This window comes from Molothrus aeneus, chromosome 8, assembly GCF_037042795.1.
Source record: "Molothrus aeneus isolate 106 chromosome 8, BPBGC_Maene_1.0, whole genome shotgun sequence".
NCBI classification, from domain to species: domain Eukaryota; kingdom Metazoa; phylum Chordata; class Aves; order Passeriformes; family Icteridae; genus Molothrus; species Molothrus aeneus.
Genome location: NC_089653.1, coordinates 24,066,928 through 24,094,821, shown reverse-complemented (window position 1 = coordinate 24,094,821; position 27,894 = coordinate 24,066,928). Strand labels below are relative to the sequence as shown.

Below are 27,894 nucleotides of genomic sequence, written 5' to 3'. Positions count from 1 at the left end.
CAGGGCAAAAGTCACCTGGGTTGCTGTAAGTGAGGAATCACCTGCAGACTTTGCCTAAGAGTCAAGGCTGCATTGCTCCTTCAGACAGATGGCAAAGAGGATCCATTCCCTCCATGCCTACAGCTCCTCTGTGCTCCTGGAGATCTCCCTGTGCTCTGCTGCAAGGACTTTTCTTAAACTGCACTGAGGGAGAGAGAGGCAGGGAACCACCTCCCCACAGGTTGCCAGCAAAGTCCAGCACCTGGGGAAGATCCTGCAACAAACTCTTGGTTCTTGCTGCAGGGGCAGACATGGTGTTTGGCACAGTGAGCAGCCTCGTAGGGGTTGTGTAACATTGCTGGGCAGACACCACGGTGATGATGCTGTTGATATCACTGAGTTACCCTGGGGATACATCAATCCCTAGGCATTTTTTGGAGGTTTGAGGTTGGGCAATTCATTGCTCAGATTTGCACCACTGTACATCCTGCTTCTGCTGCTGCACCTGGTGGGTTCTGCTGCTTTGACCTGGAGGATGGGTTTGAACCTGCCTGTGTGGCACTCACAGAAACAGAGGCATTGCAAAGTGCTGACCTGGGAGCTGAGAAACATTCTGCATCCTCTCATTCAACCCAGTGACCCATATGAGAAAGAATGGAAATTTTAATTTGTTGCTCTTCAGCATGGAGAGGAGCGAGCATCAGGGGATGCAGAGGATCCACTTTGTGGGGAGATGCGCTTGCAGAGGGGCTCTCAAAGTGGAGAGGAGTTATTTTTGCCAGCAGAATCCTGTGTCAAGCACAGACAGCTCTGGGGCTCCCACCTCTTCCCCTCTATTGCTGGATGTTGAATCAGCTTTTGTACTGCCCAGTGCCAGGGACAAACTCTCTGGCAGAAGGGTGGGGAAATGGAATGGAATAAATAAAGGATTTATAAAGGGGATGGCTTGTTTGTCCACAGCCTGCTGCAAGCCTGTGCTCAGAAGGCAACCAAACCCCCAGAGCTGCTCTTAGGCTTTCCTCTCTCTCTGTAAGCACATTGCTGCAGGGTCCTGCCACAGGCACTGGGGGCCAGCCAGGGAGAGGGTGGCAGAGACAGCCTGCTCCTGTGCCCCTTCTTCCTCTGCACATTCCAGGCTGCGACCTCTTCAACCTGCAGAGAGAGGGGAGGGAGGTGGGAAATGGGGTGACAGGAACAAACTTCCTGCAGCAGAGCTGAGCTGAGGGATGGTTCTTATCACAGGAGAACAGCCCTGCTGGGGGCAGCTGGGGAGGAGCCCATCCCAGTGTCCCGAGCCCCCCACCCTGCTCACCCTGCAGCTCACCCCCAGCCCAGGAGCCGCCCTAACCCCAGCACACAGCCCTGCCAGCCCCGCCCTGCCTGCAGGTCCTCCTGTGTCCCAGGGAGAGCAGGGCTCATGGCTTGGCAGTGCTGAGGGAAATGCCATCTAAGCCACATGAGAGGGAGCACCAGGCTGCCTGGGAGCACGGCTGCATGGAGCAGCTCCCACTGCTGCAGGTACTGTGTGGGGAAGGCTGACCTGTGCCCACCAGTGAAGTGCCAGGCTGTGTGAGCCACAGAGAGCAGCTTTGCGTCCTCCCTGGGCTCCAGCCACTGCACACTGGGCCAGGTTTTGGCTCGTGGCAGCTTTTTGGGCAGGACCTGCTCTCCTCCACAAACCAGAGGCCAACATGGAGGGCCAACCCTTCTCAGATTTTGTCTCAACCCAGTTGAGTCCTCATTCATGTGTGCACTGTGAGGTGGAAGGAGGTGGGAGAGTAAGCCCAGTGCATGTCCCTTCGGCCCTTCTGTCTGAGGAGCAGGTTACATGGGAGCTGGAAAGAGAATTGTGCTGGCCTGGAAGTTTCTGCTGAAGGCAGAGCAGTCCTTTCACTGCACTGTCCTGTGTCACTGATCTAGGTATGGATTCTAAAAGCAGGGCAGGGTGCCACAGGTAAAGCATGTAGGAGCAACCTCAGTGTGAGACTGGCAACACCTGGGCAGGGGAGTGGTGTTGCTGCCTGCCACTGCTCCCCAGGCCTAGGGAGCAATGGATTGTCCATAGATCCTCTGAACCTTGCTGGCTGAAAATGGCTCATGAATCCAAGGTCTGTAACATTTATTGAACTAACACTCTAACACTGCTTGAAGGTAAATGCTGTGATACCTGATGGGACTCATCTGCTGCTCTTGTGCTCTCCCCACCCTTGATGAACACCTTGTCTCTTCTGTGGCCTTTTTTTATTGTCCCCTCAATCCAGCAGTTGTTCTTGTCAGTGGTGACATCACTCCTTGGTCTCCCAGCAGATCCAGCAGTGGGGGCCACACATGGGCCCAGCTCAGCAGCCTGAGGTGTGGGTGGGCTAACATGTTCTGCAGGACCTTAGGGTGGGGAGAGGACTGATCCTGTGACTGCCACTGCAGGGAGGACTTGTGAGCAGAGCAGCATGAAGACCAAGTCAGTAAAAACTGTGCTCATGGAGACCAGGTGTCAGGGGATGAATTGGACCCTTTATGTCAGCAGAAGGACTCACCAGTAGGGAGGGAACAGCTTCCTATCCCAGCCTTGCACAAGCTCTTCCTGTGTGTCCTGTCCTTCATTTGCAAACTACAGTGAGACTGCTGTGCAATTGGGTTGGTGTCCAATGTCTCCCTCCCATTGCTGGCCTCTGTTTTACAAAGAGCTTCACCTGGGAGAGGCCACTTCAGTCTGACATCTCTCACAGCAATAGCTGGTACAGCAAACTTGCCTGGTGTCCTTTGCTTCCCAGAAAGCCAGGAGAGGAACTTCCTCAGCTGGAGAGCAGCCAGGGACATTAACAGGCACATCTATCCCCTGTCCACAAAATGCTCTATGTTCAACATTGCCCCAGAGGGCAGAGATTTCTGGCAGGTTTTCACACAAAACTTAGCCAAAAGTCCTTTATGTGTCAAGAGCTGTTTGATGCAGGAAATAATATTTTGCTCTCATGTGCATGTGTATGGATGTGATGTGTACAGTCCTTCTACCACAGCCATGTTTCACTATTCCTGTGTCTGATGATAACTTAAAATTTTTAAGGTTTGCACTTGGTGTTTTTTGCAGAGCACTCCCACCCTCTTGCAAAGCCATATTTGTTGCACAGCTTGTAGCATGCAGTATAAACAGCTCCACTTGATGGCAAGGGTCGGAATTGGGAAGGCTCCGAGTCACGGGCTCTGCAGGCAGCTACTGCCACATCGTGGGGAGATGGTGCTTTACATGCATTTATTGTGCAGCAAAAAACACTATCTGAGCTGGAAAAAAATGCATTTGGTTTGCTCGGATTTTGGACGTGGTGGTGTGTGTTTTCTGCTCTCTCCAGGGATATGCTCTGCCTCACCCCTTGCCGTGCTCACCTGGTGAAGCTGACTCTCTCTTGGCTCTCGTGCCCCAGAGAGCAGAAATTCCTCTAGACAGCAGTGGGAAAGCTGTGACATATTGCTATGAACAGATATTAAATAGCTTTTCCACCTGGCTTCTTATTAGGTGTTACAGCCCTATCTTTTTCCATCAGTGGTATGATAATAATTTTTTGGTATTTAATACCATTACATCTAAGACTTGATGAGGGAATGGGAAAGAAGCAGACCTCCAGAACCACACCTGGATCAGACATTTGTAAGCATATGGAAGAGATTGAAGATTATCTAATTGTCTCCTTAATACTTGGTACTAGACTGAATCATCTCTGCAGGCCTGGGAAGCTGTGCAGATCACCAGGCTCTCCTTGCTCCTGCTCCACTAAGCTAAAGAGCCAACTTGGAAAGGAAAACCTTTCTCATCCCCAGCTTTGGCTGTGCCAGGACGCTCGGCATGGCTTCAGCGTGGAAGGTGTCACTGGCTTGCTCATATTTTTGGCTGTGAAAGTCAGTGACAGCTCTTCTGGCCAGATTTCCTGCGTGATCCTGTTAGGGGAGTTGTCAGCACCTAATCTGGGTGTTTGTTTCCAAATAGTATTGCCAGGGCATTGCATGTGCAGCCTGACACACTGTACATTAATCTAGGTTTTGGCCTCCTTGCTTGACCCAGGAAGGATTAAACCCCACCCCACATCTGCTGCAGCTCCCTTGGACTGCTGCCTCATCACACTGATGCTCCTTAGCAAAGCTCAGGGCAGGCCTTCCCCCCCACAGCTTCCCAGACACAGCTCCTCCCTAGATGGCAGGGACTGCCTCTGCTTGTCCTGTATTTCCTATCCATCCGTATGTCCGTCCATCCATCCATCCATCCATCCATCCATCCATCCATCCATCCATCCATCCATCCATCCATCCATCCATCCATCCATCCATCCATCCATCCATCCATCCCTCCCTCCCTCCCTCTCCAGCACACTGGCACCTGCAGACACATACAGTCCTTGCAAAAATTTGTCAGCCAGGCTGAACTGTTCCCTGCCAGGCTCTGCTCCTGCCTTGCAGTTAGACCATTATCCATGTTGCTCCATTTAACCTGAAGCAGGGAGCAGGTTGGAACACAAAACTTTGGAAGAATGATGGAACAAGGGCAAATTTCCAATCAAAGCTCTCCAAATGCTGCTCTGAAGGAAAATTACTCTTCATTTGCGGGTGAAATGGAAGAGTCCGTGCAAGGGTGGGAGCTGTGCAGAGTAGAGATTTAAACAATAGAGTAAAGGAAAGAATGACTACAACTGGGGGAGGGGGAAAGGGTCCTGGGACCTCACTAGCCTGATTTAATCAAGCAACTTCTGATGTTGTACAATTGCAAGCAATAATCTGACCCAGAGTAGGGCAATTTGTAAGCCACAGAGTTAAGAACTGTTTATAAAATGGTCTTAAGAGGAAAATATATTTGTAATTATGAGCTGAAAAACTATGAACTGAAAAATTATGAACTGAGCAGCAGCACTCTTGGTTTTGGAGCCATGTCCAGCTGCTGTTGGGACAGCTGGGGTCTCTGCCCTTCCTATGTCCTCCCACCATCCAGCAGCACCCAGAGCAGTTCCCAGCTGAGCTCTTGGGGCAGCGGCTTACCTTGGCCAGAGGATGTCTCCTTAGAGGAGAGGCTGCACCTGAGCAAGGTGCCTCCTTACTCTGCACAGGTGAGTCAGTGTCCTAGGAAGGGAGGGAAAAGCTGGGAACACCCCCCAGCAGGAAAGATGCTGACCCAGCCTGCAGAGCTATGGGCTGACAAGGCTCTGATTTGAGCTAGCTGCCTGTGGTCCCCCAGCTCTGGGAAGAGAAATTTCCTCAAAGCTTCTGAGAAGAGGCACCAGTCTCAGTCCACTGACTTGAACTGATGAAATTTGTACCAACTGGTGTGTCCTCACCACAGAGCATTCCTGGCTGTAGCAGTGCCAGCTTCAAATGGGATGTCCCTGGGCTAATTGTTGCTGGATTTGGACAAGTGAGGGTTTTTTCCTTTTCTGGGAAACTGACTGGTTTTGTGCCCATGGTGTTTGTAGAGTGCTGACAAACCCCCCCTTATTCTCAATACTGCCTGTCTGCTGAAGGTGGTGTTCCTTGGAGATGTGCTTTTCCCCTTTCAAGGCTTTTGATGTGCTTTCCCATGTTAGAAAATTCAAGAAGGCAGCATGTGAAGCTGGCTGGGGCCACTGAGTGTTGCTGGGGGCAGCAGCTTTGATCCTTGGCAGGAGCTTTGCCATAAACTTGATCATGCATTTTTCATCCCTTGCTCTGTGTGTGTGTGTGTGCTGTGCAGGGGGTGCAGGCACTAATCCTGAAGCTGCACTCAGCACAGGGCTGAGACTCACTTGCAGTTGAGTTCATCGCTGATGCAAATCCCTCCCATCCCCAGGGTAACTGCACCACGAGTTACCCTACATGAAATTTGACCCTGACATCTAATAGCTAGGGAGCTGCTCCTGTCTTTAATCTCTCTGACAGTGCCTAGTCAGGGCTTTTTGAAGAATTTTGTTGGTCTTTTCTATCACTTAAGCATTAGTTTTCTTTATCTGGAGTTTTGTACTGCTATCTGACCCATTTACTTGGAAGCCTCCAAGGAGAGCTTGAGTTGAAAGAGAGCTGGGTTTGTGATCCAAGTATGAGTCTTTCACTGTTAATTGTATTAGCATTCATAATTGCATGCACATTTCTAAACTGTCAGGATTGCCACATCCTTTTAAAATATGGATGAGACATCAAAAGGGCTATGACTGCTTGGAGATTAGCAAGAAATGAAACTGCCTGATACCTCAAAAACAATGATGTGAGCTGTTTTGTCCCCATTATATTAAAAGTGACATAGGAAAAATAAGTAAGGAATTAAGCTTTTAAAGCCCATTAGCTGGCACAATGTCCTTAGCAGGAAGAGGCTGTTTGATGCAGGTTTGAGGTGCCTTGTGCCTGCTGTTGCTGTTGGATGGGCAGGTGAGTCCTGTTCATGGGAGCCTTGTTGGATAGGTCTGTGTGTGACAGGACTCATGGGATGAATGGGAAGAAAGGGTGGAGAAGTCCTGAATCCACATCCTCTCTTTGGTGCAGATTTGCTTTAAGGGAGCTGCGTGGTCTCCCTGTTCATGGCTTAGGCTCTATTTTAGCTCTCAAGGCAACCCCTAGCAGAGGTCACTTGTGGCTGATGGGTAACACAGTGATTCTGCTCTCTCATTTGGACTTCCTGAAGTCCTACTGGGTAGTGTCACTGAGCCTGTCCTTTGGAAATACATATTTTACAAACATGAAATACATGAGCAAATGTACACGCATGCACTGTCCCAGATCCTTGCCAGCTGCATGTGTCTGTACACATTTGTATTTTCAGGTATCAACAGTTGTGCCATGTCATCATCAAGCATATTGAGACAAATACATTTCACCTGAAGACCTTTTGGAAGGCAGATGGCTTTTGCTGTTATGGAGCCCTGCTTGTCCAGGGATATTGGAAAAAGGTTGTCAGGGCAAGGGAAAAAAAGGTGTTGTTGCCTGTAACAGCAATACAAACCTCTTGGTTCCCAGACTGCTTCCCACCCACTGAACCCAACGTGCCTTGTTGCATGCTTTGTGCATGGTGATGGATTGGGTCTCACAGAGCTGACAGCAGCGACTTCTCAGTCCCAGCTGGGAAGAGTTTCTCCACAGCCCTGTGCAGCCACAGCCCAGCACCTCTCACACCGGCGCTGTCGCTTTTATTCTTTATCAGTGTAAATCCTGACAGAGCTGGTCTCGCTTCCCGGGCGGTGCCTGCAGAGATGTGCCAGAAGGAATCGATGGAGCCTGGCCTCGGCGCAGGGAGCAGCATCCCGGCGGATGCGGGGCGCGGCCGGCAGATGGAGCGCGGCTCCTTCCCCGCGCCCGCTGCGCGGTGGGAGCGGAGCCGCGATAACGGATTGTTTATTATGGAAACACGCCACTTTCAGCTGATTTACAAGCAGCTTTGTGCAGCTCCTGATCGCCCCGTATTTTTGTTTTTAGTCCGTTAGTCATCTTGATCCATAGTTGGTACATGTCTGAGCAAGGCTGTAAAAGGCGCTGGCGGGGACACGGTGGGGCCAAAGCACGGGGGATAGAAAGCAGCTGTCAGGCAGCATTTCTTCCAGGGGTTTGAGGAGTACCAGCAGGCTGTGTCAGCCCGGCAGTCACTGCTCCTCAGTGCCTGACTTTACAGGCAGACTCTTCTGTAGTTCCTTCAAGGCCCCGTGGTTTAGCGGCTGCACAGATGGCTGCAGTGCTTTAGAGCAAAGTGAAATAACACTGGTTCCTTCCATCCTCTGCTGCCTCACCCTGAGAAATTAGCAGCCTCTTTTGGGAGCTACTAGTCAATATTCCAGATCCAAACACCTCCGGACTTTCAGCAAAGTTTGAAACAAGTTCAGGAGCTGAGTTTCAAGTCCACTTTTCCTGTGCCAAAATCCGCAGAGCTGAATACCTGGGAATTATGGAGGTGGGTTAAGTCACGGACCAAATACACTCTGAACTTTTCATTGTCTACTTCTAATGCATCAGCTCTCCCAAAATAATATGTCTAGCATGGTTCATACCACAATCACTACTGTAATCACCACTGAAACCTGCATAGGTTAGAAATCCATATGTGGTTCTGCGTCTGGGTGAATTTGGCAGACATAAAGCAGTCCCCAAAAGGCAATTTCTTCCTATCAAATCATCTGCCAATTTTACACAGATTTGATTTATGCTTTTTAAGGTTACTGAGCTCTTTGCTGAAAGAGTTGAAGGCCATCTGCACTGGCAATGAACGAGCCTCCTCAGGATAAAGGCTGGCTTCCAGATGACAGAGTAGCTGGGAGCTTGTATCTTTTACACGTGAGGCTTCTCTGCCTGTCTTGTTGGTCCCCTGCACCTCCTTAGCTAAAGTAAGTGCTTCCTATTACAGCAGAATATATGTGACATACATCAGGCAGGTTTTGTGCATTGTACTTTTAAGGGAGGTAGAGGAGTTACACTTCTACCTGCTCCTTTACCTGCTATTCCAACCAAGGGTAGAGAAGAAATGTGCCTGTATGCAGCTCTCCTGGTTTCTCTAATTAAGCTTTGTTTGGGGTGGTTGCTTTTTCTAAGTCTTTTTTCATTTTTCCCTGAAAAGGGAAATTAATTAGGCCAGTTGGAAGTATGTGAGGGCCGTTTTGCATGGGGAAAAACAGAGCAGGTGAGCAGTTGTTGGAATTACTTGGACAGTAGACAAGAGCATGGAATAAGAGACCGACAAGAGGGTAGTTAATTTAGTTAGAAAGACTGGCTGAGCACAGCAGTCTGGAAAACAGATCATCTTTCTGAAAGGCACAAAGAAGAAAAATAATGGCTCCAGATTCATCCCTTGTGTAAATCTTTTGAAGTTGGTGACTTACACCAGGATGATTTAACCCCATTAATTTTAATGGGTCACTGCAGTGTCCCAAGAGTTGTTTTTTGCTGTGCTCTGTTCTGAGGCAGAGATAAAGCAGAGCCTTGGCGTCTAGGCTTCAACCCAAGCTTGGTGTCCCCATGGGGCTGGCTTGGGCCTTTCCACATTGTGGCTGACTCCAGTTGGAGTGGGAAAAGGATGCAGGAGATGATGATGTGTCTGAGCCTTTGTCCCGTGACAGCTGGGTGCTGCCAGGACTTTGTTGTGAGCCATAACATGCCTGGAAAATGATATCTGGTCTGAAAAGCAAGGATAGGCAGGCTAGGAGGGCTCACTGGAGTCAGCACCTACTCTCACCCTGCTCTGGGTCTGCTGATCCAAAGTGATAACAACACATTAACCAGAGACAAGGAGCTGTGGAGGAGTGTGGCAAAGAAAGGAGCCTGAATTTGAGCAAAAATGGGCACCAGATGAGTCCTGTTGGGACTCAGTGGGCAGAGAGCAAAGGTCAGTGCCCTTGACACATGACAGGGACTCAGGGCTATGGCTGTGGACAGGGATAAAGCACATTTACCATATATCATTCAAAGCAAGCTGGTCATAGCAGGAGTTGGCCACACATAGTTAAAAAGCCTGTGTATCACAGCAGGGAGAATTTAATCTAGTGCCAGGAGGGTGGATGCATCTTTGTCACCAGTTGTCAAACAGCTGAAAACGTGGTGGCAGACACAGCTGTAGTGCTTGGGCAGAAATACTGATCATGCCCCTGTCTCATCAGGCAGCAGAATGTCATGGGCTGTGCTCTGCCCCTGCTCCTTGGGGACCTCAGGGTCCTTCCTCCTTGTGCCTCAGCTCTGTTTTCTGCCTGCCTCTCCTCGTGTGCCTTGCTCATAGGGCCTGACTCGCTGTCCTTCATTTTACAAATGATTCCAGTTGTTCTGAAGTATTGACCAGACAAGAGGAAACGAGCCAGGAGGAACAGATGGATCAAAATGAAATGAAGCGAAAAATCTGAATGCAAATGTTCTGTGTGATACTGAGGAGGGGAAAGCTGCCTTTGGTGAAGTTTGGGTGTGAAGTCATCCCTAGGCAGCCCGGGTTTGTCAAGGCATCAGCTGCTCTTCAGCATCATGCAGAAGGAAGGGAAGATGAGCATCACTGTGTCTCTGGGCATTTATCTCTTGACAGGCTTAACATGAGTGCACAATGAGTCCAGGGGGAGAGTCAGACATGGGCCCCAGGAGGGAAGGATGTAACACATGCTGAAATAAGTTTCCCAGTAAACTTTGTTGCTTAACTTCTCCTAATACTGCCATTTAATCTCATTGGTCTGTAGTCTTCTCCTAGTCACACGCTGTAAGGCAAACTCTATTAAATCACTCCATAGCTAAAGCAGATCAGAAAATCCATCTGGATTGGCAAGCTGATCTGTAAAATGCTTTATAAAGCTTGTATCAGCAATAGTGTGGCCAGCAGGGCCAGGCTAGTGATCATCCCCCTGTGCTGGGCTCTGGTGAAACTGCACCTCAAGTGTTATGTCCAGTTTTGGGCGTCTTACTGCAAGGAAGACATTGAGGTGCTGAGTTGAATCCAGGGAAAGATAATGGAGCTGTTTAAAAGACATGTAGATGTGGTGTTTATGGTCATGGTTTACTGATGGCAGTACTTGGCTAACAGTTGGACTTGATGATCTTAAGGGTCTTTTCTAACCTAAATGATTCTGTGATTCTATAAACATCAAAAGTTGTTCTTGCAAGCATGTGAGCTTTGGAAGGACCATGAGTGCTGGTACCCAGCATATCTCAGTGTAATATTTAAATGTGAATGCACCATGTCTTTCTATCTTCTGGTGAGAGAAGTTTCAGATGTAAAGGGTGAAACTCAATTTTTGCCCAAGATATGGTCACAATTCACCCCAGATGCTGGAACAAGTGCTGCTGCTGCTCTGTAGTACCCCAGGAGGAGGAATTTCAACCATGCCCATCCACAGACAGATGAGAGAGTCCCAGCAGAGCCTCATTTCTGTGTCAGGTTATTTTAAGTAACAGCAGCAATTCCCTTCACATCAAACAGGGCTGCCTGCATGGTCCTTGTGCAGCCTCCTCAAGGGTAGCACAGGCTGGCAGCATGAGGGAGTCTGAATGCCACAGGATTCTCTGAGAAATTAATCCTTTTCCTTAGCAAAGGAAATGATTGAAAAGTTCAGGTGCTGCTGAAATCCTGCCTGCATGTCCTGATCCATGGAGCAGCATCACCAGCCCAAGTCTGCACTGCAGTGATTCAGCAGAGATTGGTACCACACACACCTCTGAGCCCCTGCAATTGCATCCTCAGAGCACAATCTGGCTTATTTCTCCAGAATATGTGGCAAAAAAATGTTAAGTAAAGGGGAACTCTAATTTTTTTTTTTTAATTGAATGAAGGAATATAAGAAAAGTATTTGTTACTGCTCAACATTAAATGTGAACAGACCCCAGCAGGTGTGAAGGGATGTGATACAGGCTTGGAAACCCTGGAGCAAGCCAAGGGAAGGCCTGTGAGAAGAAAAGAAAAATGCAAGATGATGATGAGATGCAAATTTTTCTGTGACTGTGTTTAAGTGCAGGATCAGGGGCTGTCCAGCTGTCTCTTGGCTGTTTTCAGCCAAAGGACAACAGCAGGCAATGGGTGATCTCATCCCGCCCCTCTACAATTGACAAATCCCCTCCACAGCTGCTTAAGTATCAGTTTTTCTAAGGTTATTCTTTGCCAGCTGTTTGGCAAAGCCTGATGTGAGCTGAACATTTTCTTCTCTCTCACTGCTCCCTCATATGGAGGAAATCTCAGGTGGTTGAGGTGGCTGTGGCTGGGAGGTGGCACAGCCCAGGTGTATTTCAGAGATTTGAAAGTGTCAGCAGAAAAACCTTCAGTGTGAGGGCAGCTTTTGGGATGATAGTGTCCATGTATGGCTTGTGGGGATGAAAGCCCAGGAGAAACTCAAACAGGGCTGTCTTTGAAATGCTGGGTCCTGCAGGTGTAGTGTGCTGGTTTTATCTGACCTGTGAACATCTCTGATAAGGCATCAGATCATTAGTCTTGTGCTTGTTATTGTACCATTTGCTGGAATGAAACACCAGCATTTTTAAATTACTGCTATCAAAGCGTGTAATAAATTGTAAGCAGTTCCTTTTCCTTTGAGTATATCCCTCTGCCAAATTATTCAGTGTTCATATATTCCAAATTTGGCATGGCATTGCCAGTGAAGAGCTGTGACTGAGCATAAAATAATTATTTTTTAGAAAAGCTGAGCTATAAAAAAAAAGTGTGTTTCCTAAAAAATTAATAGAAAAGGACCCCTGCCTCTTAAAACAGTTCTGCTTCCAGCCTCTGATAATAGTGTGTTCCACTCCTGGAGTGCTAAAAGTCTGCTTTCTTCAAAGTGGAATTTTAAAGACTGTTGCTCTAAAGTGTGTGTGTATATATATATATATATATCTATATATATATACACACACATGGTGCAGATATACTGTGGAGTTACTCCTACCCACAACCTGATTTTCTTGCTTCTGAGAGCTGTGACACACTTTCAAGAGGAGCAATGTATTTTTAAACTCACACTGTGGGATAGGATGAAGGCCAGCACAACTGAGTCTGAGCCTTTGAGGGATGGAGAAGTTAAACCCCAGCCTCCACTTTTCATGACTTTCAGCCATGAGTTCTTTGCTCAACTTTCCTCATGTGAAATGCTGTGGCTCTTGTCCCTGCTTCAGAGGAGAGAGATCCACTGGAGTTCCTGGGTGCTCAGCTGTGAAGATAACATGGCCATGTTTGCATTAGCAGCTGGATGCTCTTGAGTTCTTTCATGTAGGATCTGTTCCCCACCTTAACTGCAGTTTTCCTTCTGAAATGTTCCTGACTTTAAGTATTGACTAAAACTGCACCTGGAGACACCTTTGGAGCTCTGTTGTCATTGTTGCAGTTCTTTGTCAAGTCCTCTTTGGGAGATGGACTGTCTTTGGAGCTGGTGGCGAGGCACAGTCACACTTGTGGTGTGCATGGTGTGTCCCATCTGCGAGTGTCCTCTGCCCTGTGCTCCACAGGCCGGCTCCTCTCACAGCCTCCTTGCTCACCCTTGGGAGACCCTCAAGGCAGGCGAAGGAGGGATGAGGGGCAGGGTGTTATGTTTGCATTTTGGACTGTTTCACTGCTGTTAGAGCAGTGCAAGGACCTGTTGGGCATGATATGACCTGCAGGCTCTGGGGTAGTGGAGGCAGAGAGGTAGGCAAAAAATCTCTTCCTTCTCATCATTGCCCCAGATTTGCTTTGGTGCACATAGAGCTCTAAGATTTTCTTAACACTGTTTAAAAAAATATTTATTCTTGTGAAAAACTTTTCCCTTTTCTGTGTCTTACTGAGAAAAGGGTCTTGGTAGTGTTACCACAATAAATAAATTAAGCAACTTACTCCCTTCAACAAAACCTCTCATTTTTTAGTGTAAAATGAAAATACATAAATAGCCAGCAGAGGGGATGTGCCTGGCCTCTAATCTGCATGGAATTCTGTCTTTCAAGCTCTTGTTTCCTTCTGTACAATGATTTAGAAGGAAAAGCTTTTATCTAATCATGAGGTAGGTCTCTGCAGAGCTCCCCAGGCACTGCTAATGGAAGGGATGCACAGCAGAGCTTGAAGGCTTGAAGGTGAATTTTTGGTGCTGCACATGCTGTTGCTGAGTAGGTCAGAGCTGGGTTTTGTGGGCTCAGGGTGCTCATGCAGTGATCAGAGCCATTTTGCATCAGAGTGCGGTGTGTGCTGTCAGCAGGGGAGGGAGGCAGTCAGCTGCCCAGCAGACAACAGCTCGAGGCCAGAAGTGGCAAGGCAGGGATGGGTGGGAAGCTGGTGCTGCAGAGGGGGCAGAGGCAAAGCAGAGAGTTCCAGGAATTGGCTTCATCCCAGAGGATGACTGGGGCAGAAATTGTTACTGAGTAGGTTATTGGCAATAGGACACTCCATTTCATGCTCTGATTCCTAAGCCCCACAGCTGCATCTCGTGGCTGGTGTGCCTAGACTCCAGTTTTGAATCTCACAGTATTTTACTGTAATGAGAGATTATTCAAAATAGCACTGAATTCAGACTTGGAACTGGACACCACAGGGTGAACTTCAGAATACAGAAACCTCTCAGGACCTCAGGGATGCTCCTGTGATCCTGTGGTGGGTGCTACTGCCAGGCATAGCGTGGCCTGCCCTGTTGGAAAAGGCGATCTTCCTGCTGATGGTTTGGTTTATTATTGTGCAGCTTCTGGCATTTCAGCTAACAAAGGGAGAAAATAGTGCACAAAAGCTGATTGCAGGGCATGGCATTTGCAGAACCTCATTGATATTGCAAGCTTGGGATACTACTGAGCAAGTGAGATCAACAACTGAGAAGGAGGGGATGGAATGACTGACAATGAGTGGCATTTTCCCTTCGCCCACATGTGATATCTATATATCAGATAACATGAACAGTTAAAGCAGAAATAAACTGCCAATGGCCATTTAGCTCTGAAAAATAGAGATCCTTCATGTTTCAGGCCAGAAAAACTCCCTGAATCATCATTCATTTTGAAGGAGCAAATAATTTCTCCTTTAGCTGAATTTAAAGGTCTGATCCTATAACCAGCTGAATGGATGGAAGTAATTACATTCATTCATTATGCCTCTTCACTTCTATGAACATAGAACATGGAAAAAGATATTGGAAATGCCACACACACTCATTGGAGATGTATGAGGTGAATTAAAAGTTAATGTCTGGATGGAGAATTGAACAGGAATTACATAAAAAGAACAAGGAGAAGCTGACTTTTTCCTTCATGATCACATCTGAAAAACATCCAAATTTGTATCTGAACCGGACAGCAAATTTTTTATCTTTTCAGACATTGCATTGTTTCATGTTGTGTGCAATCTGCATATGTTGTAAATGCATATAAAAAGATATTTTCTTCTGTTTTCCAGAGGTATTTATTATTTAATGCTGGTCACCATAGAAAGTCAGGTGACATGATTTGAGGTGTTTTGAGACAATTATGAGAGCATATATTTGAGGGTAACATGATTTTTTTTTAATTTGCCCTTTTTAATTGAGTAAGGCTCCAAAGAAAGTGTTAGGATGGATCCATACATGTAATAGCAAAACTAATGTTCTGCTTCTGCAAATTTAATTTTAAGTTCAGCATTATAATCTATCAAATACCAGTCAAGCAAAATTCACTGGAAGTTTTGATAATTTTGGGTATAGGGCTATAAAACTTAGGGTGTATCTGTTTATCTTTAGTTTCAGGAATCTTATAGTATGGATATCTGCAGTATATCCAGGGTGAAATAGCTGTTTTCTTTGTTTCCTTCCTAAAATGAACTGAGCATTGAGACTGAAACAATCTCTTACACCATCTTGATGTACATGGCTTTTTTTATTTATTATTCCAGACCCTGTCACAAAAAAGAGCATCTCCATTCACTCCTGGAATGCTCAATAAATCCTTTCTCAGTGGGTCTGATACTTCCCAGGGTGGAATACTCTGGAAACTTTGTGATGGCTCCTTTGCAAGTATCATGTAATTGTAAAAAAAAAAAAAAAAAAAAAAAAAAGGTAAAAAAAGTAAAAAAACCTCCAAAGAGTTGGACCTACTATCTTTGGGAAGGTGTCTCTATTTTTTTCTCACAATTGGTGCCTGTCAATGATAATTTGGAATAATTTAATGAATCTCAACAGTTATATTGGGCAAGACAAATTCGGGACTTCTTTTTTCTTGTATGTTTTAATGTTAGAATCACAGAGGATGTTTTAAGAATGTCTGATCCTGGTAGGTAATCAGGGAAGACAAGTCTGCTTTTAGTAGTTGCCAATCCAGCAAAATTTACTAGCAATGTTTTGGAGTTTTACAGTGTCTGAAAAAAGCTCCATTCAAAGGATAGTGATTAGAGAAATTTCCTAGAGTTCATGAACTTGCAGTAGATCTTACATGCCATGATTTATGTCTCTTGACTAGAAAATTAAAGAACCCAATGACTTGAAAGATATTTCCATGTGCTGCTTTGTAGAAACAGGCAGAAAACAATTCCAAGTAATATAAAATTGGTGTCTTATAGAGAACTACACTGCTTAGTATGATGAAAAGGCATTTGATGTTGCAAGACAGTGAACTGAGGACATGCTGCTGAGGCACATTTGGGAAGGAGCCCTGCTTTAATCTCCCTGCTCTGACTGAAGGAAATGTAAAGAGGAAAGGAAAGACTGCAGTCACCAGATGAAGCTGGAGTTCATGCTGTGGGCTTGATCTTGTCTTCCCACATGCATCATAAGTTTTTGCCTCTCTTGGAAAAAATATTTACCATTCTTAGGGCCATATGTGCAACAGATGATTTTAAAAATTCGGGGGAGAGATCTCCCACTAAAAAAGGATGTAAAACTAGGTAGGGCAATAGGGTATTTAGCAGTGCAAAGTAAGTACAGATGCAACAGCCATCTGCTGTCTGTGCTCACTGCAGTCCTAATCTTTCAGGTCCAACTGCCCTTGGACATGTAGCAGGAGCAGCAAGACAGAGAAGTGCAAGCATCATGTTGCTAAAAAGCCAGTTGAGTGTACAGAAGTACTACACACCAAAAAACACAGCCAGAAAAAAAAATGCAAAATTGTCCAATACCAAGCATCTGGCACACTCTCCTTTGTACTGGGAGCCCAGAGGTCCAGCAGGGCTGGGGCCATGTCTGGAAATGCCTGTATATAAATCCTTACTTTGCCAAGTTAGAGACTTTAGAATGTCAAAAATGCCAGTGACAGCCTGGGATTTCCCTGTGTGAGCCTCCAGCATGAGAGCTGCTGCCAGCACTTGCACCAGGCACTGGGATGGGCTGTGGGGAATCCCAGGGAGAGATGAGGAACCCAGCACACACAGTGGGGTGGTTGTGAGGCTGGTGTGGGGCAAAGGAGAGTGCTCAGAGGAGGCTGTGAGTGGGTATCCTCATGCCTTGGGCAGTCAGAAAGCAAAGGACAGACAGGAAATGCTTCTGCTTTGTCTTCCTGTGAAAGGGTCCTGGTCCTGTGGGTCTTCCAAAGGCTTGATGTCACCAGCCCTGTTCATCATGGGGAGCTGTATTCACAGGTGGGATTTGGTGTGTGAGGGGAATTGCATGTCCCAAGGGCTTTCTCTCAAGAGCAGGAGGAAGGCAGCCCAAACCACTGTTGTTTGGGTCACTTCTCCTTTTTCAGGTCTCTCTGCCCAAGATGAGGAGTGAGAAGAATTGGGAATGTCTTTGCTCAGCAACCCCTAAGCAAAGCAGCAGCAGCTGCAGCACTTACACCACTGGCCACAGGCACTTTGCAATGGCTCCTGCTGGCATCTGTCCCCTGGTGGGAACAGACCTGCTCTAACCTGTGCCCAGGGCTTGTTGGATGCCTCTGGCAGGTCAGGTCAAGCCATGAAAACTTTTAGGTGCTCACTCCTATTGAACACACACCTAATTTTATAAGATACTCATCAATATGCTCCAAATGCTCTCGATTAAAGAATTGCATGCTTGTTTCCTTGAATATCTGCTGGAAACAGCTTAGGTAAACAGCTTAGACAAGGGAATCTCAGTACCCTTTACAAAAAAAAAAAAATATCCTGTAGGTTGCCTCTTTAAGTCCTGGATGCACATGTGGGAGAATTGGGGATGATGAAGTATTCACTCAGATTGCTGGTTTCCGCTGCATTGAAGTCAGAGACATTGAAGGCACTACAGCATTTATAACTGATTTCCTGAACAGTGTAGTAAATAGAGATGAGAGCCCTTTTCTTGTAACTCACATGTGCAACAGAAATCACTTAGCTAACATAAATCAGGACTAAATTGCTTTTAAAGGCTCACAAAACATTTCTGAAAGAGACAGGATGAGGAAACCATTTGCCACAGTGGAGTATGTCCCCATGATGAGTCCTATTAAAGCTTGATCAAAGAGCCTTATTGGCTTTTCATTAGAGCCTGGTTATGTACAGTTGAAATTCAGCAGTGATTTCAACAGAATAGGCACAGAAATATGCACAGGAGGTAAATTTAAGCAGGACTCTAGACCATGAAAGTACGTGATTAAGGACAATTTAATGTGCTGAGTAATGCAGTGTGATTTGGATGTAATTTATCCTAATCCAGTCTGATCTTTTACAGGAGAATATATTATAAGGCCACAATTAGGTGAGACCTGGGCCCCATCTGGCCTCCTGTCTCCTACAGTGGCTTACAGCCAATATAAGAAACAAAGCAAATACAGAGTGAACTTCCCTTGTGTATCCTCTCTGTTTCTGGCATTCAGCCGCTGTGGGACTCTTCGGGTCAAAACATCCAGAGCATGGAGTACAATAGCCACCATTTATCCTTGCTTCATGAATTTATCTCATTGCTTTTTGAACCCATGCCTGGTTTTGGTGATTACAAAGTCTAACTCCAGTGAGTACCATGATTCAGCTGTGTTACATGCAGAAGCTCTTCTCTTACTTTGATTTAAACTGCTGTGCTCCAATTGTTCTTCATGGGGCAGTAATTCAGGGGCAAAAGCCTTTTTGGACAAGCTGTGTCTGGAGCTGGAGTTAAGTCTTGGTCATCTGTCACTTGGGAGTTTTCTCCTCTTCCTTCCCTCTCTCCATTTTCAAGACTTTCTGGGATGGGCATTTTGGGGGTGACATTGTTAGTTCTATGCATGCTGTGGTGGGGGTGATGGCATCCTGCCTCTCGTGAGCAGGCACAGCCTGGCTGGCCAGGGGTGATGCCTCCTTTGGGGAGGTCACCCATAGGGACAGGGAGGTGGAGGAGACAGTGGCAGGCACTGCACACACAGCTCTGGGCAGAGTTAGTGTGACACAGCAGAAGATGTCCCCAGAGAGGGACAGCAGTGGGGACTCTTTGGGCTGCAGTTTAGAAACCCAAATGGACAATGTGCTTGCTAACCAGAGATTGGATCAACATCTGCAGAAATGAGAATTTGAGCCCACCCTCAAATCAGGGAGGGCTCAAGAAAATGAAGTAAAGATTCAAAGCCTGTGCAGACTTCTTAAGCTCTTAATCAGATTCATATGATGTATATGCAAGCTCATTAGCCCGACCAGTTTATAAGGTACATTTGAATTTATTACTCTGATACTCTATACTTAATTTGTAACTGTGATTAGATGCATCTTTTAAACATGTTGTATCTGCATGTAGCTGTTTGTAATAAAATCCCCAAGTGAAGGGCATAACTGGAAAACCTGCACATGAGAATGATTAATTTTTATTAACTTGTTTTTATCACTCAGCATTTATGCTGTAAAAGCTATAATAAAGTGACACATGCTTGGTCATTGTAAGACAGAGATAAATTTGGCCTCCCCACAAGGGACAAGCAGGGTCAGTTTAGAGGAGGTGAAGAACACATCCACCCAGAGTTCTTGCTAAGGTAAATAAGTTTTTCTGTCCTGTGGAGAAATTTGCCATCTGTAAGAATAAACAAGGTAAACCAGAAACAGATGAGGATGTGACTCTTAGGCAAGACCTTGTTTTTATACTTCTTTCCAGGAAAAACTTGCTATAAACATTTGTGTTGTCTTTTCAAAGGCTGCTGAGGCCTTGCAGTAGAGGATCACATGGCCTTAGCTCATTGCTCCAGTGCTCTGCAGCCCCCAGCCTGTGCTGAGCCATCTCTCCCTGGTGCCAGAGAGGCTGGGCTTTGCTGTCAGAGCGCCCTGCCCTGTACCTCACAGCCTGGTGAAACGCTGAATGTGCATTTTCAAAGCTCTGTCTTCCTCCAGGAGGATCATTTCATCATAAAAATATAATTGTAAAAATGCGAGAGGCTAATTCTGCATTTCTTTAGCCTGAGCCAAATACTAAAGTTGCTCTCTGGAGCCAAGCAATCAACTTCACTGCTGAGGAATCCTGGGACAAAAATCTGTGGCATTTCTTACTCATTTAGAGAAAGGGTTGGGTGCCTCAAACCCATCTCTTGTCCTTCTAACACCCATTCTACACAAAGAAAGAAATGGCTGCTGCTCTCAAGCACAGTGTGTCCATGTGAGGCTGAGATGGCCCATGGGGATGTCACTTGTCCTGGAGTTGTCTGCATCCCCTGCACTTTGGACTTGGTGGGGGGCTAATCTCCAGGATAAGTGCAGAACAGAGGATACTGTTGTATCCTCTAACCTTGTCCTGCACCTCTGCCTCATGATAGAAATCCATGGATTCAGGTACAGGGAGCATTGCTGGAGAGGAGACAGTGTCCATCTCCTTCCAACCTTGGCTTTTTTGTGCAAGCTAAGGTTACTGGTATAGGGGAGATCTCTCCTGCACCTAATAAGTTTTGCAGTGTTGTGCTTGGAGTTTCACAGGGAGAACTTTGGTTGAATTTTAAGTTGCTGTGTTCAAGCAAGTTGTCAGATGTCACTAAAGCACTAAATCAAGATCTCCAGTTGGGTCCTGGTGAGCCAAACTGGGCCACCTTTTTTATGAATGCAGAGAAAGTCACTGCAGCCTAAGCAGAAGTATAGAACACATAAAGTTGGGCTGTTTGCTCTGCAGACACGCTGTGAAGACAACAGCAAGGTGACAGGAAAGCAAAATCCTTTCATTTGCTTTGTCTCTGTTGTCTTAAGGATGTGATTGCACAACAGTGGTTTACCCTTCTTAGCAGCAGCAGGGGCCATGTCCAGCCAGTGAGAAATGCCTGGGGTGGGAGTCAGGTCGACAGATTCTCTTCTTGCCCCACAAGTCCCTCTTGCTCGCGGCAAGGAATTCTGGAGTCTTGGGACCACCACAATGGGGCCCTTTCTCACAGGGCTGGAAAGCTCCAGCTCTGCTCAGAAAGGACAGATTCATGGTGGAGAGGGCTCCACAATGCAACGATTTATGTCAGGAAATGAACAGAATGCTTTCTAAAAAAAAATGAAGAAGAAGAAGTAAAAAAGCCTTCATCTGTTTCTTTGGCTCAGGGAAGAGATCAGCTGTGGTTTCATGGTATCAGAGCATGGAATGCTGTAGGGGGAAAATGTATAGCTGTGTGCATCCATCTGTTTGAGTTTCTGTTCCCAATGCATAACACACAGAGTTAATTTTGCTTAATTTCGTGTCATATGGGTCTCAGAGCTCAGTGGGAATGGAGATGCCTTCATGCACATGGTTCAGCTTTTGCACTCTGAGTACCACGAGTATGAATTACAACCCTGCACTCTCCATATAGCTCCTGTGTGTTTGGATAATATTAATGTGTTAGGTGCTCCTCCAACCATAGTCCTTGGTGACAGGCAGGTGCCAGTTCTCAGTCACACTTGGTTTTGTGCCTTGTCTCAAATAGAAAATGTCAGTCTGGCTGTTGATGAAAATAAGGGGCATTTCAAGATGCAAATATATTCTCAAGGCTCAAGTTCCTGTGCACATAAAGAGTAGTAGCAAAGTATTTTTGTATTGGTTTACTTTAAAAATAGTGTAACAGAATCTGATAGCAGTGCTAAGAAAAACAGTTTGTGAAAAAGCCATCTTCATTACTGACTGCAAACTTAAGTGTTGGGAAGGAGAGAGTGAACTTCCTTGTAAAAATATTTCTGTGCTTTTAATCTGCCTGGCAAATCATTGGTGATTAAATGATAATCTGAGTTGTTTGCTTGAAATGTCATATATCTCCACCACAGTCTGCCCACACCACTAGAGACTTTTAGGAATTAAGGAGCCTGGGAACAGAAATGACTACAATGTACTTAAACACGAATTAGCAAAAGCCAACAAATACAGAACAATTTCAATTTATGTATTAAAACACTCTCGAGGATACAGGCTGACCTCCATTACTCAGGGTTTGTCACTGTCTCATCTCCTTCAAACAGCAAACACTGAGAAAGAGACAGGAAGATGATTTACTCTCCCTTTAGCTTCTGTCCCGTCTGCTGCAGTTCTGCTGTGCAGCTCCCCCAGCCGTGCTGCTCCGTGGGTCTGACAGCTCCTCATCTTTTGCAGGCACTGTTTTCCCTCATAACTGAAACTCATGGTTGTCTGAAATCTTTGCTAAATGAGTTGAAGCCAAGCCTTGCTTTACTGAGAGGCAGTGGCCCTGGGCTAAAGTGTGACGTATCTGGGAAAGGAGGAATCCCAGAGAGTGAACTTTCTGGGTCTGCTGTCCCACATCAAGGGGGAGAAGCTTTCAAAACTCTTTGCACCATGGGTCCCACAAGGATGAGGCCCCCTGACTGAACCCATCACCTCCAAGGGAAGCTGATCCTGCAGGAGGCTTCTGCAGACTTGCCAGATCTCCAGAGGGGATGCAGGAGAAACCCTCTGGGACAGATATAAATCAAAGTGAATTAGAAAATAGACACAGCTGTCACCAATACACCTAGTCACCTCCAGTCCTCTCCACTTGGAACATTTCTTAGTCTCCATTGAACAAATGTCAGGATACTCCTCACTTTTTAAACAACTTTCTGATTGTGCCACTGTTTGTGTGTATCTGTATGTATTTGGATAGATCAAAACACGTGTGCACACACATCAATGTTTATTGACTCTCACTGAATACAGCAGCAAAGTCAGTCCCTAAAGATGTGCCATAAAACTTTTCCATAACATTGTTAATACAACCTTCATATTTAAATTAGATTGCAAGTGACATATTAATTCAACATAAGATCTTTTTATGATTCAGATATTTCCAAACTGTGGATAGTTTAATATGCTAACAAGGCAGTTAGCTTTATAGCAATGTCCATGGTCCTCCTTTCACATTCATTGCTAGATTTCAAATTAGTAATGTTATCTTGGGGTAATGCTGATGAGAAAGGAGATCCAGCTTCCCTCTCCTTTGTCATTGAAGGAGAGTATCCAGCTTGTGTGACGTGCTTGGCATCATCTATGTTTTAATACCATCAGCAGCAGGAAATATTTTCCTTGCCAGTAATGAGGCTTAGCATCAGCTAAAGGTGGTGCCCCACAGGAAGACTTTAAACAAAATTGCTAGATTCTAATTCAGAAAAGGGTAGAGATATACTATTTTTGAGATAGGTGTTTGTTCAGTATGGAGTGATCCTGGATGATGAAGAGATTTGCCAGAGCTACTTTTAGTTCCTCCTGCTGCTTTCATTGTTATTCTTGTAGCTGTGGCTGGCAGTGGAGTTAGGATGGTGGTGTCTGTTCTCATATAGAAATGGAAGAAGAATGGAAATATGTGTGTGTATAAAGATGAAAAGATAAAAAGAGCAAGAGCTGAAAAGAAAGTGAGCTTCCCTGCATAACTACAGATATGACATTGATTGTGCCTTTCCTTGGAAGGGTTTTTCTTCTGCAAGACCACATTTTTTGTCTGATCTAAGGGTTAATGGTGTGCCAGGTGCAGTCTGGGTTGCAGGAGATCAGAGTTTCTACTTGGAAATTGTTACAGTTAAGAGAAACCATTAAATAATTTCCTTTATTGCTTTGGAGACATAAACCAATACCTCACAATTAATGCTTCATTGAAAACAGTGAGGCTGAGAGGTATTACCCATATATATCATCACTTGGGAGAGGGAAGATACATCAATGAGTCATATGCAGGATAGTAAGACATTAAAAAAATTAAACATGGAGTCAGGCAGGGCTCCTTGCTGCTGCTGCTATTACAAAGCAGCAATACAGGCTTTCTTCTTTAGCAGAAAAGAGGTGAAGAATATGTACACAAAGAGCACTTTACACAGCCAGAGAGATTATTTGCTATATCTTCTTTGTGTTCTACTTTTTTTTTTTGTCCTTGCTGGGAGGAACAAGTTTTGGATTTCAGAGTTTCACTGTGGAGATGAAGATTTCATTTCAAGCTTCATTTTATTTGATACTGCTTTCCTCTGACTTAATGAGTGAAATGTGGGTGTACAAAAAAGTAATAAGACAGGGAGATACGGGGTACCTGGGGTTTTTTCAGGAACTCTAAAATCAGAACCCAATTAAAGTTGACTTTATAACTTACAGAAAGACTAGATGAAAAGAAGAAAGCTAGCCCCACAGGTTGTTTGGCTTTTCTTTTTTTTTTTTCATTAAGCCTTGTGAATTAGTGGTGGCAGTGATGCAAATAACTATTTTATAATGATAAATTAATTTATTTCATTAAGTATCAACCAATCATTACCTCATTTCTAATAATGTGAATTGAGTTCTGCACGCCAGGAGAGCTGTATTGACAGCTCCACAAAGCTCCAGACTGGCATGGGAGCCAAGCTGGGGTAGAGAACTACATTTTGGGGATTGTACCATCCCTGGCTTGGTCTGAGGGATCTCTGTTTCAGGCACCATATAGAGTAATTATATTTGCATATGATATCACTTCTGTAGAAGAAGCAACTTATTCATGAGCAGTAGCATCATCACATCAAATACAGCTGCAGATATGGCTGAGAAAACAACCATTTAATTGAAGTAGAAACGACACTGGGAAATTAAAAGAGGGTGCAAAAGATTCCCAATTATTACTCACTGGAAGCAAATCTTAGACATGTAAGGCATGGGGATGCGCACAAAATTCTGGGAGAAACAGAATTTACAGGTAAACATAACTCTGCCCTCAAGGCAGCTTTGGGGGCTCTTCAGCTGAGCCCCCAAACTCTCCTTAAATAAACAGTTTGGGCTAACCCCTCTCTGATGCTCTAGAGGATGGAGCAAGGGACAAAACCCCACTTCTGGCAGCCCAGCCCCCAAAGCGTAGAGGCTCCTGCCTGCCCCTCTGGTGGGATTCCTGCGAGGAGAACCTGCCATGGGTGGTTCTGCCCATATGAGCTCTGCCAGGTGCGGGGGGCACCGTGCGGGCACAGCGGTGCTGCCTCTGCCCGGGCTGGGGCTCACCGGCTCCGGAGAGCGCCCGGGGAAGCACAGCCATCAGCCAAGTATTTCTGTCCTCAGTTTTGCTTATCCCGAATCAGTTCTTGCAGCTCCTTCTGTAATTTCTTCCCCTCCCATAGCAGCTGTCTGGGGTTTCAGCTGTTTTGCATGAGTGGAGGTGCCAGCACCCTTTAAATCACTATGGAAAAGTAAGGGTGCGCGTTCTATCCTGGGAGAAAGAAGAAAAGACAAAGTTTGGGGTTTGTTTCGGCTTGTTTGTTTTTTTCCCTTGTGCTTTCCAAGCGGTTGCCAGAGATAACTAGTAGAGGACTGGAGGTTATTCACAAATTAATTAGCCCCGGGACTACCAGCAGCGCCAGCTCAGCCTGGAGCCGCCGCATCCCTGCAGCAAACAGTTCCCACCCCCGCTCCTCTGCGGGGGCACGCTAAGGGTTAATCCAGTAGCTGTGCATTTAACAGCACAATTTAAAGGGGAAAAAATGACACCCCTCTCCCCTGCCTCGGCGGCGGTGGATGGTTCGCTCTGCCCGGCTGATCACATGCTCCGAGCCCCCGGTGCTGCCGCAGCCCCGCCGGTGCTGCCCAGGGGCCGGTGCTGCCCGCGCCCCCCGCCCGTGCCCGGCCGCCCTCACCTCCGCTCCGAGGGAGGGAGAGAGGGCGCAGCACCAGCCCTGGAGCGTATGGGTGGAAATTTGGGAGGCACCCGTTCTCTCAGCACCGTTCCCAGCTCTAACCATGTCTATTTGTTGTTGTCTGTTTTTCAGGGACTATGGATCTTCAAAGAGGAAATCAGGTAAGACACCAGGCTTTTTTATGTGCTGCATGATTCTAGAGAGGTCCTTACCCCCTGCTTTTCCCCTTCTGTTTATCTTGTGTGGTGTGAAATTGTGTAGCAGTTTAACTTTTCATTGCTGAATCCTGGCTAGAGATAAGCATCAGTTTCTTTCCTTTGAGCTGTATAGAAGAACTGCATCTGTATGCTATATAGTTATATATATACTATATACTGTATATAGTATTGCAGTTAAAATGACTGCTCTTCTCTAACTGTATTTATACAGCTCCATCTCCAATGTGAGATGATAATTGTCTTACATTTCTTTATTTTTCATTGCAAATGGTCAAAGTGCAGAGTCAGAGCTGGGGTTCTTTTCTGGAGGGGAAGGATATCTTTTTCTCTGCTGATTTGGATTTTTTGTCTTGCCTTTCCAAAGTGCTCTGGTGAGGCTTCTGATGCAAAATGTTCTGGGTTTGGGCTGCCTCAAAGGCTGTAGCTCAGTGTTTTGTTCCTAAAATCCTGGATTGAAATATCCTATAAAACTCTGATTTGAGACTATATAAATCCAATTTTACCCCTCCCCATGTAGCTCTTAGTGATTTTTACAGATGTGTTTTCAATAGGGATGTGCAATTATGGGCCTCTGGGTTTGGCTGCTCTGAGCTGGATGTGTCAGGGCTTTCTATTTTTTTCAATTTTTTTTTTTCCCTAAGCACCATTGAGCACCTGCAACTCTCATTGACTTTGTTTGGAACCTTGGATGCTTCAAAGTGCATTCAGGGCATCCAAAGAGAAGCCTTTCAAACCAATACTGACTCCTGGAAAACTCTGGCCTGTGTGCAGGGAGAGGAGGATTTTTTTTCTTCCTGCTTTTTAAGATGATAAAGAAACACTGCAGTGGCTTAGTCTCTGGAAGGGAAGATGAATGTAATGTACTGGACTGCAATGAATATCACTGTCTAGATTGATTTGTTGGATAATTATGAGGGCTTTTAAGCTGCCATCCTATAATAAGCTAAGTGATGCACTAAAGAGAAGCTGTTGCTTAACCCTGTTGGCCTGGGTATCAATTGGCAGCTGCCTTTGCAGGCCAATAGTTTTGGTACCTTTCCTTGAATTTTCCTGAGGTGGGGGGGGGGGGTGGTAGTGAAGAGGCAAGCATGGTAGAAGGTGCTGGTCCCACAAATAAATTAGGGCATGCTTGGTCTTCTTAATCTCCTGCAAAGCTTCTGTCTGGGTTGCACTTCTAGGACTTGTTAAATGTAATATTAAGGAAAGTGTGTGTTCACAACAGCCTGTGAATTAAGTTGGCAGCAGCACCTTCTCTAGAGGGGCTGACCATAAATAAAAAAGTCCAAGTGACTTGGTAGAGGGCAGAGCTGAGTGTGGGAGTTCCTGGCCCAGTGCCACGTCCTGAGCACTGGGGGCTTTTGGGCCATGTACAAATCTTTGAAAAACGTTGCTGAAGTCTCTGGGGCAGCCTGATTTAGCATTGACCTGGAACAGCAGCATTAGGAGACACAGAGAGCTTTGGGCTCAGTGCACCAGTTTTCATGAAAGAGTATTGCAATTCATGTGCAAAAGATGTGAGGAACTGCTTTGGGAGTGGAAGGAAACTGCTGCCTCTCCATTCCTGTGGCTCTGGGAGCAAGTTGGAGCTGATCTGCCATGACATCATGAGAAAAGCAGTTGAGTCAGTGTAGCTGAGATGCCATTTGTGGGTGCTCTGCCCTGCTGGACTCTTTGGCCCCCTGCCCTGAGGACCCCAAGTGCCATGGTCATTCATCCCTGCCAGGGGCACTCAGGTTGGGCTCCCTCCTTTGGCTGTCCCAGCTCCTTGTGCTGCCAGATCTCCTTCTGCACTTCTTTCCTTTTTGGCGCTGGGCTGTTTGTGCAGCCAGGGCTTGGACACACTGGAGCTGAGGGACACTTTCTCCACTCGCCCCGTACAAAGAGGAATGTGAACCAGCACTGTGAACAAATGGAGCTGCATAAAGGGACTCTGTTCTCAGCCATCTTCTTGCTTGATTTTGGAATGGCAGAGGAATGCTTCCTTCTGTTTGGAGCTGGATGTTGTGGGAGCACGCACGCAATGAGCAAAGGAATATGCCAAGGGCATTGCCAGTTACAGCCTCTAACAAAGATCAGCTGTATGACACTTGAAAAAGGGATGGGGTAAATAAGCACAGATTTTCAGGATTGCTGTGATGGTCTTTTAAGATAACAAACAGCTTTGAAATGCAGTTTCTTCTGTAGGTGCAGATCATGGAACTACTGCATCTGTAAACAAGAGACAAATAGGCATTTTTAAATGCAAGCACCTCCCAACAAATGAGACCTTATGAACATCCTGTGTCTTGACCAAAGATGTGCTGGGAGGAGGCTGCTGGGTGTGAGCACAGCTGTCCCTCACTGTCCAGCGGGAATCCCACAGCTGCTGTGTCTCAGGCATGTGCAGGCATGACACGAGCGTGGCTGATTGCAGAAACATTCAGAGAATGCCTCAGA

The 27,894-nt window shown here is 46.0% G+C and overlaps 1 protein-coding gene across 4 annotated transcripts in view; it reads left to right on the top strand.

The window, feature by feature from the left end:
* The window catches only part of SH3PXD2A (SH3 and PX domains 2A), a 235,269-nt gene that overhangs the window by 126,257 nt on the left and 81,118 nt on the right, over nucleotides 1-27,894 (top strand). For 2 of the 4 annotated variants that reach the window (XM_066554682.1, XM_066554681.1), the window contains exon 6: nucleotides 25,373-25,401. In XM_066554682.1, the coding sequence (XP_066410779.1) occupies nucleotides 25,373-25,401 (29 nt within the window). Of the gene's footprint in view, nucleotides 1-25,343; nucleotides 25,402-27,894 lie in introns of those variants that run through there. The other 2 variants (XM_066554684.1, XM_066554683.1) reach the window with 1 other exon arrangement.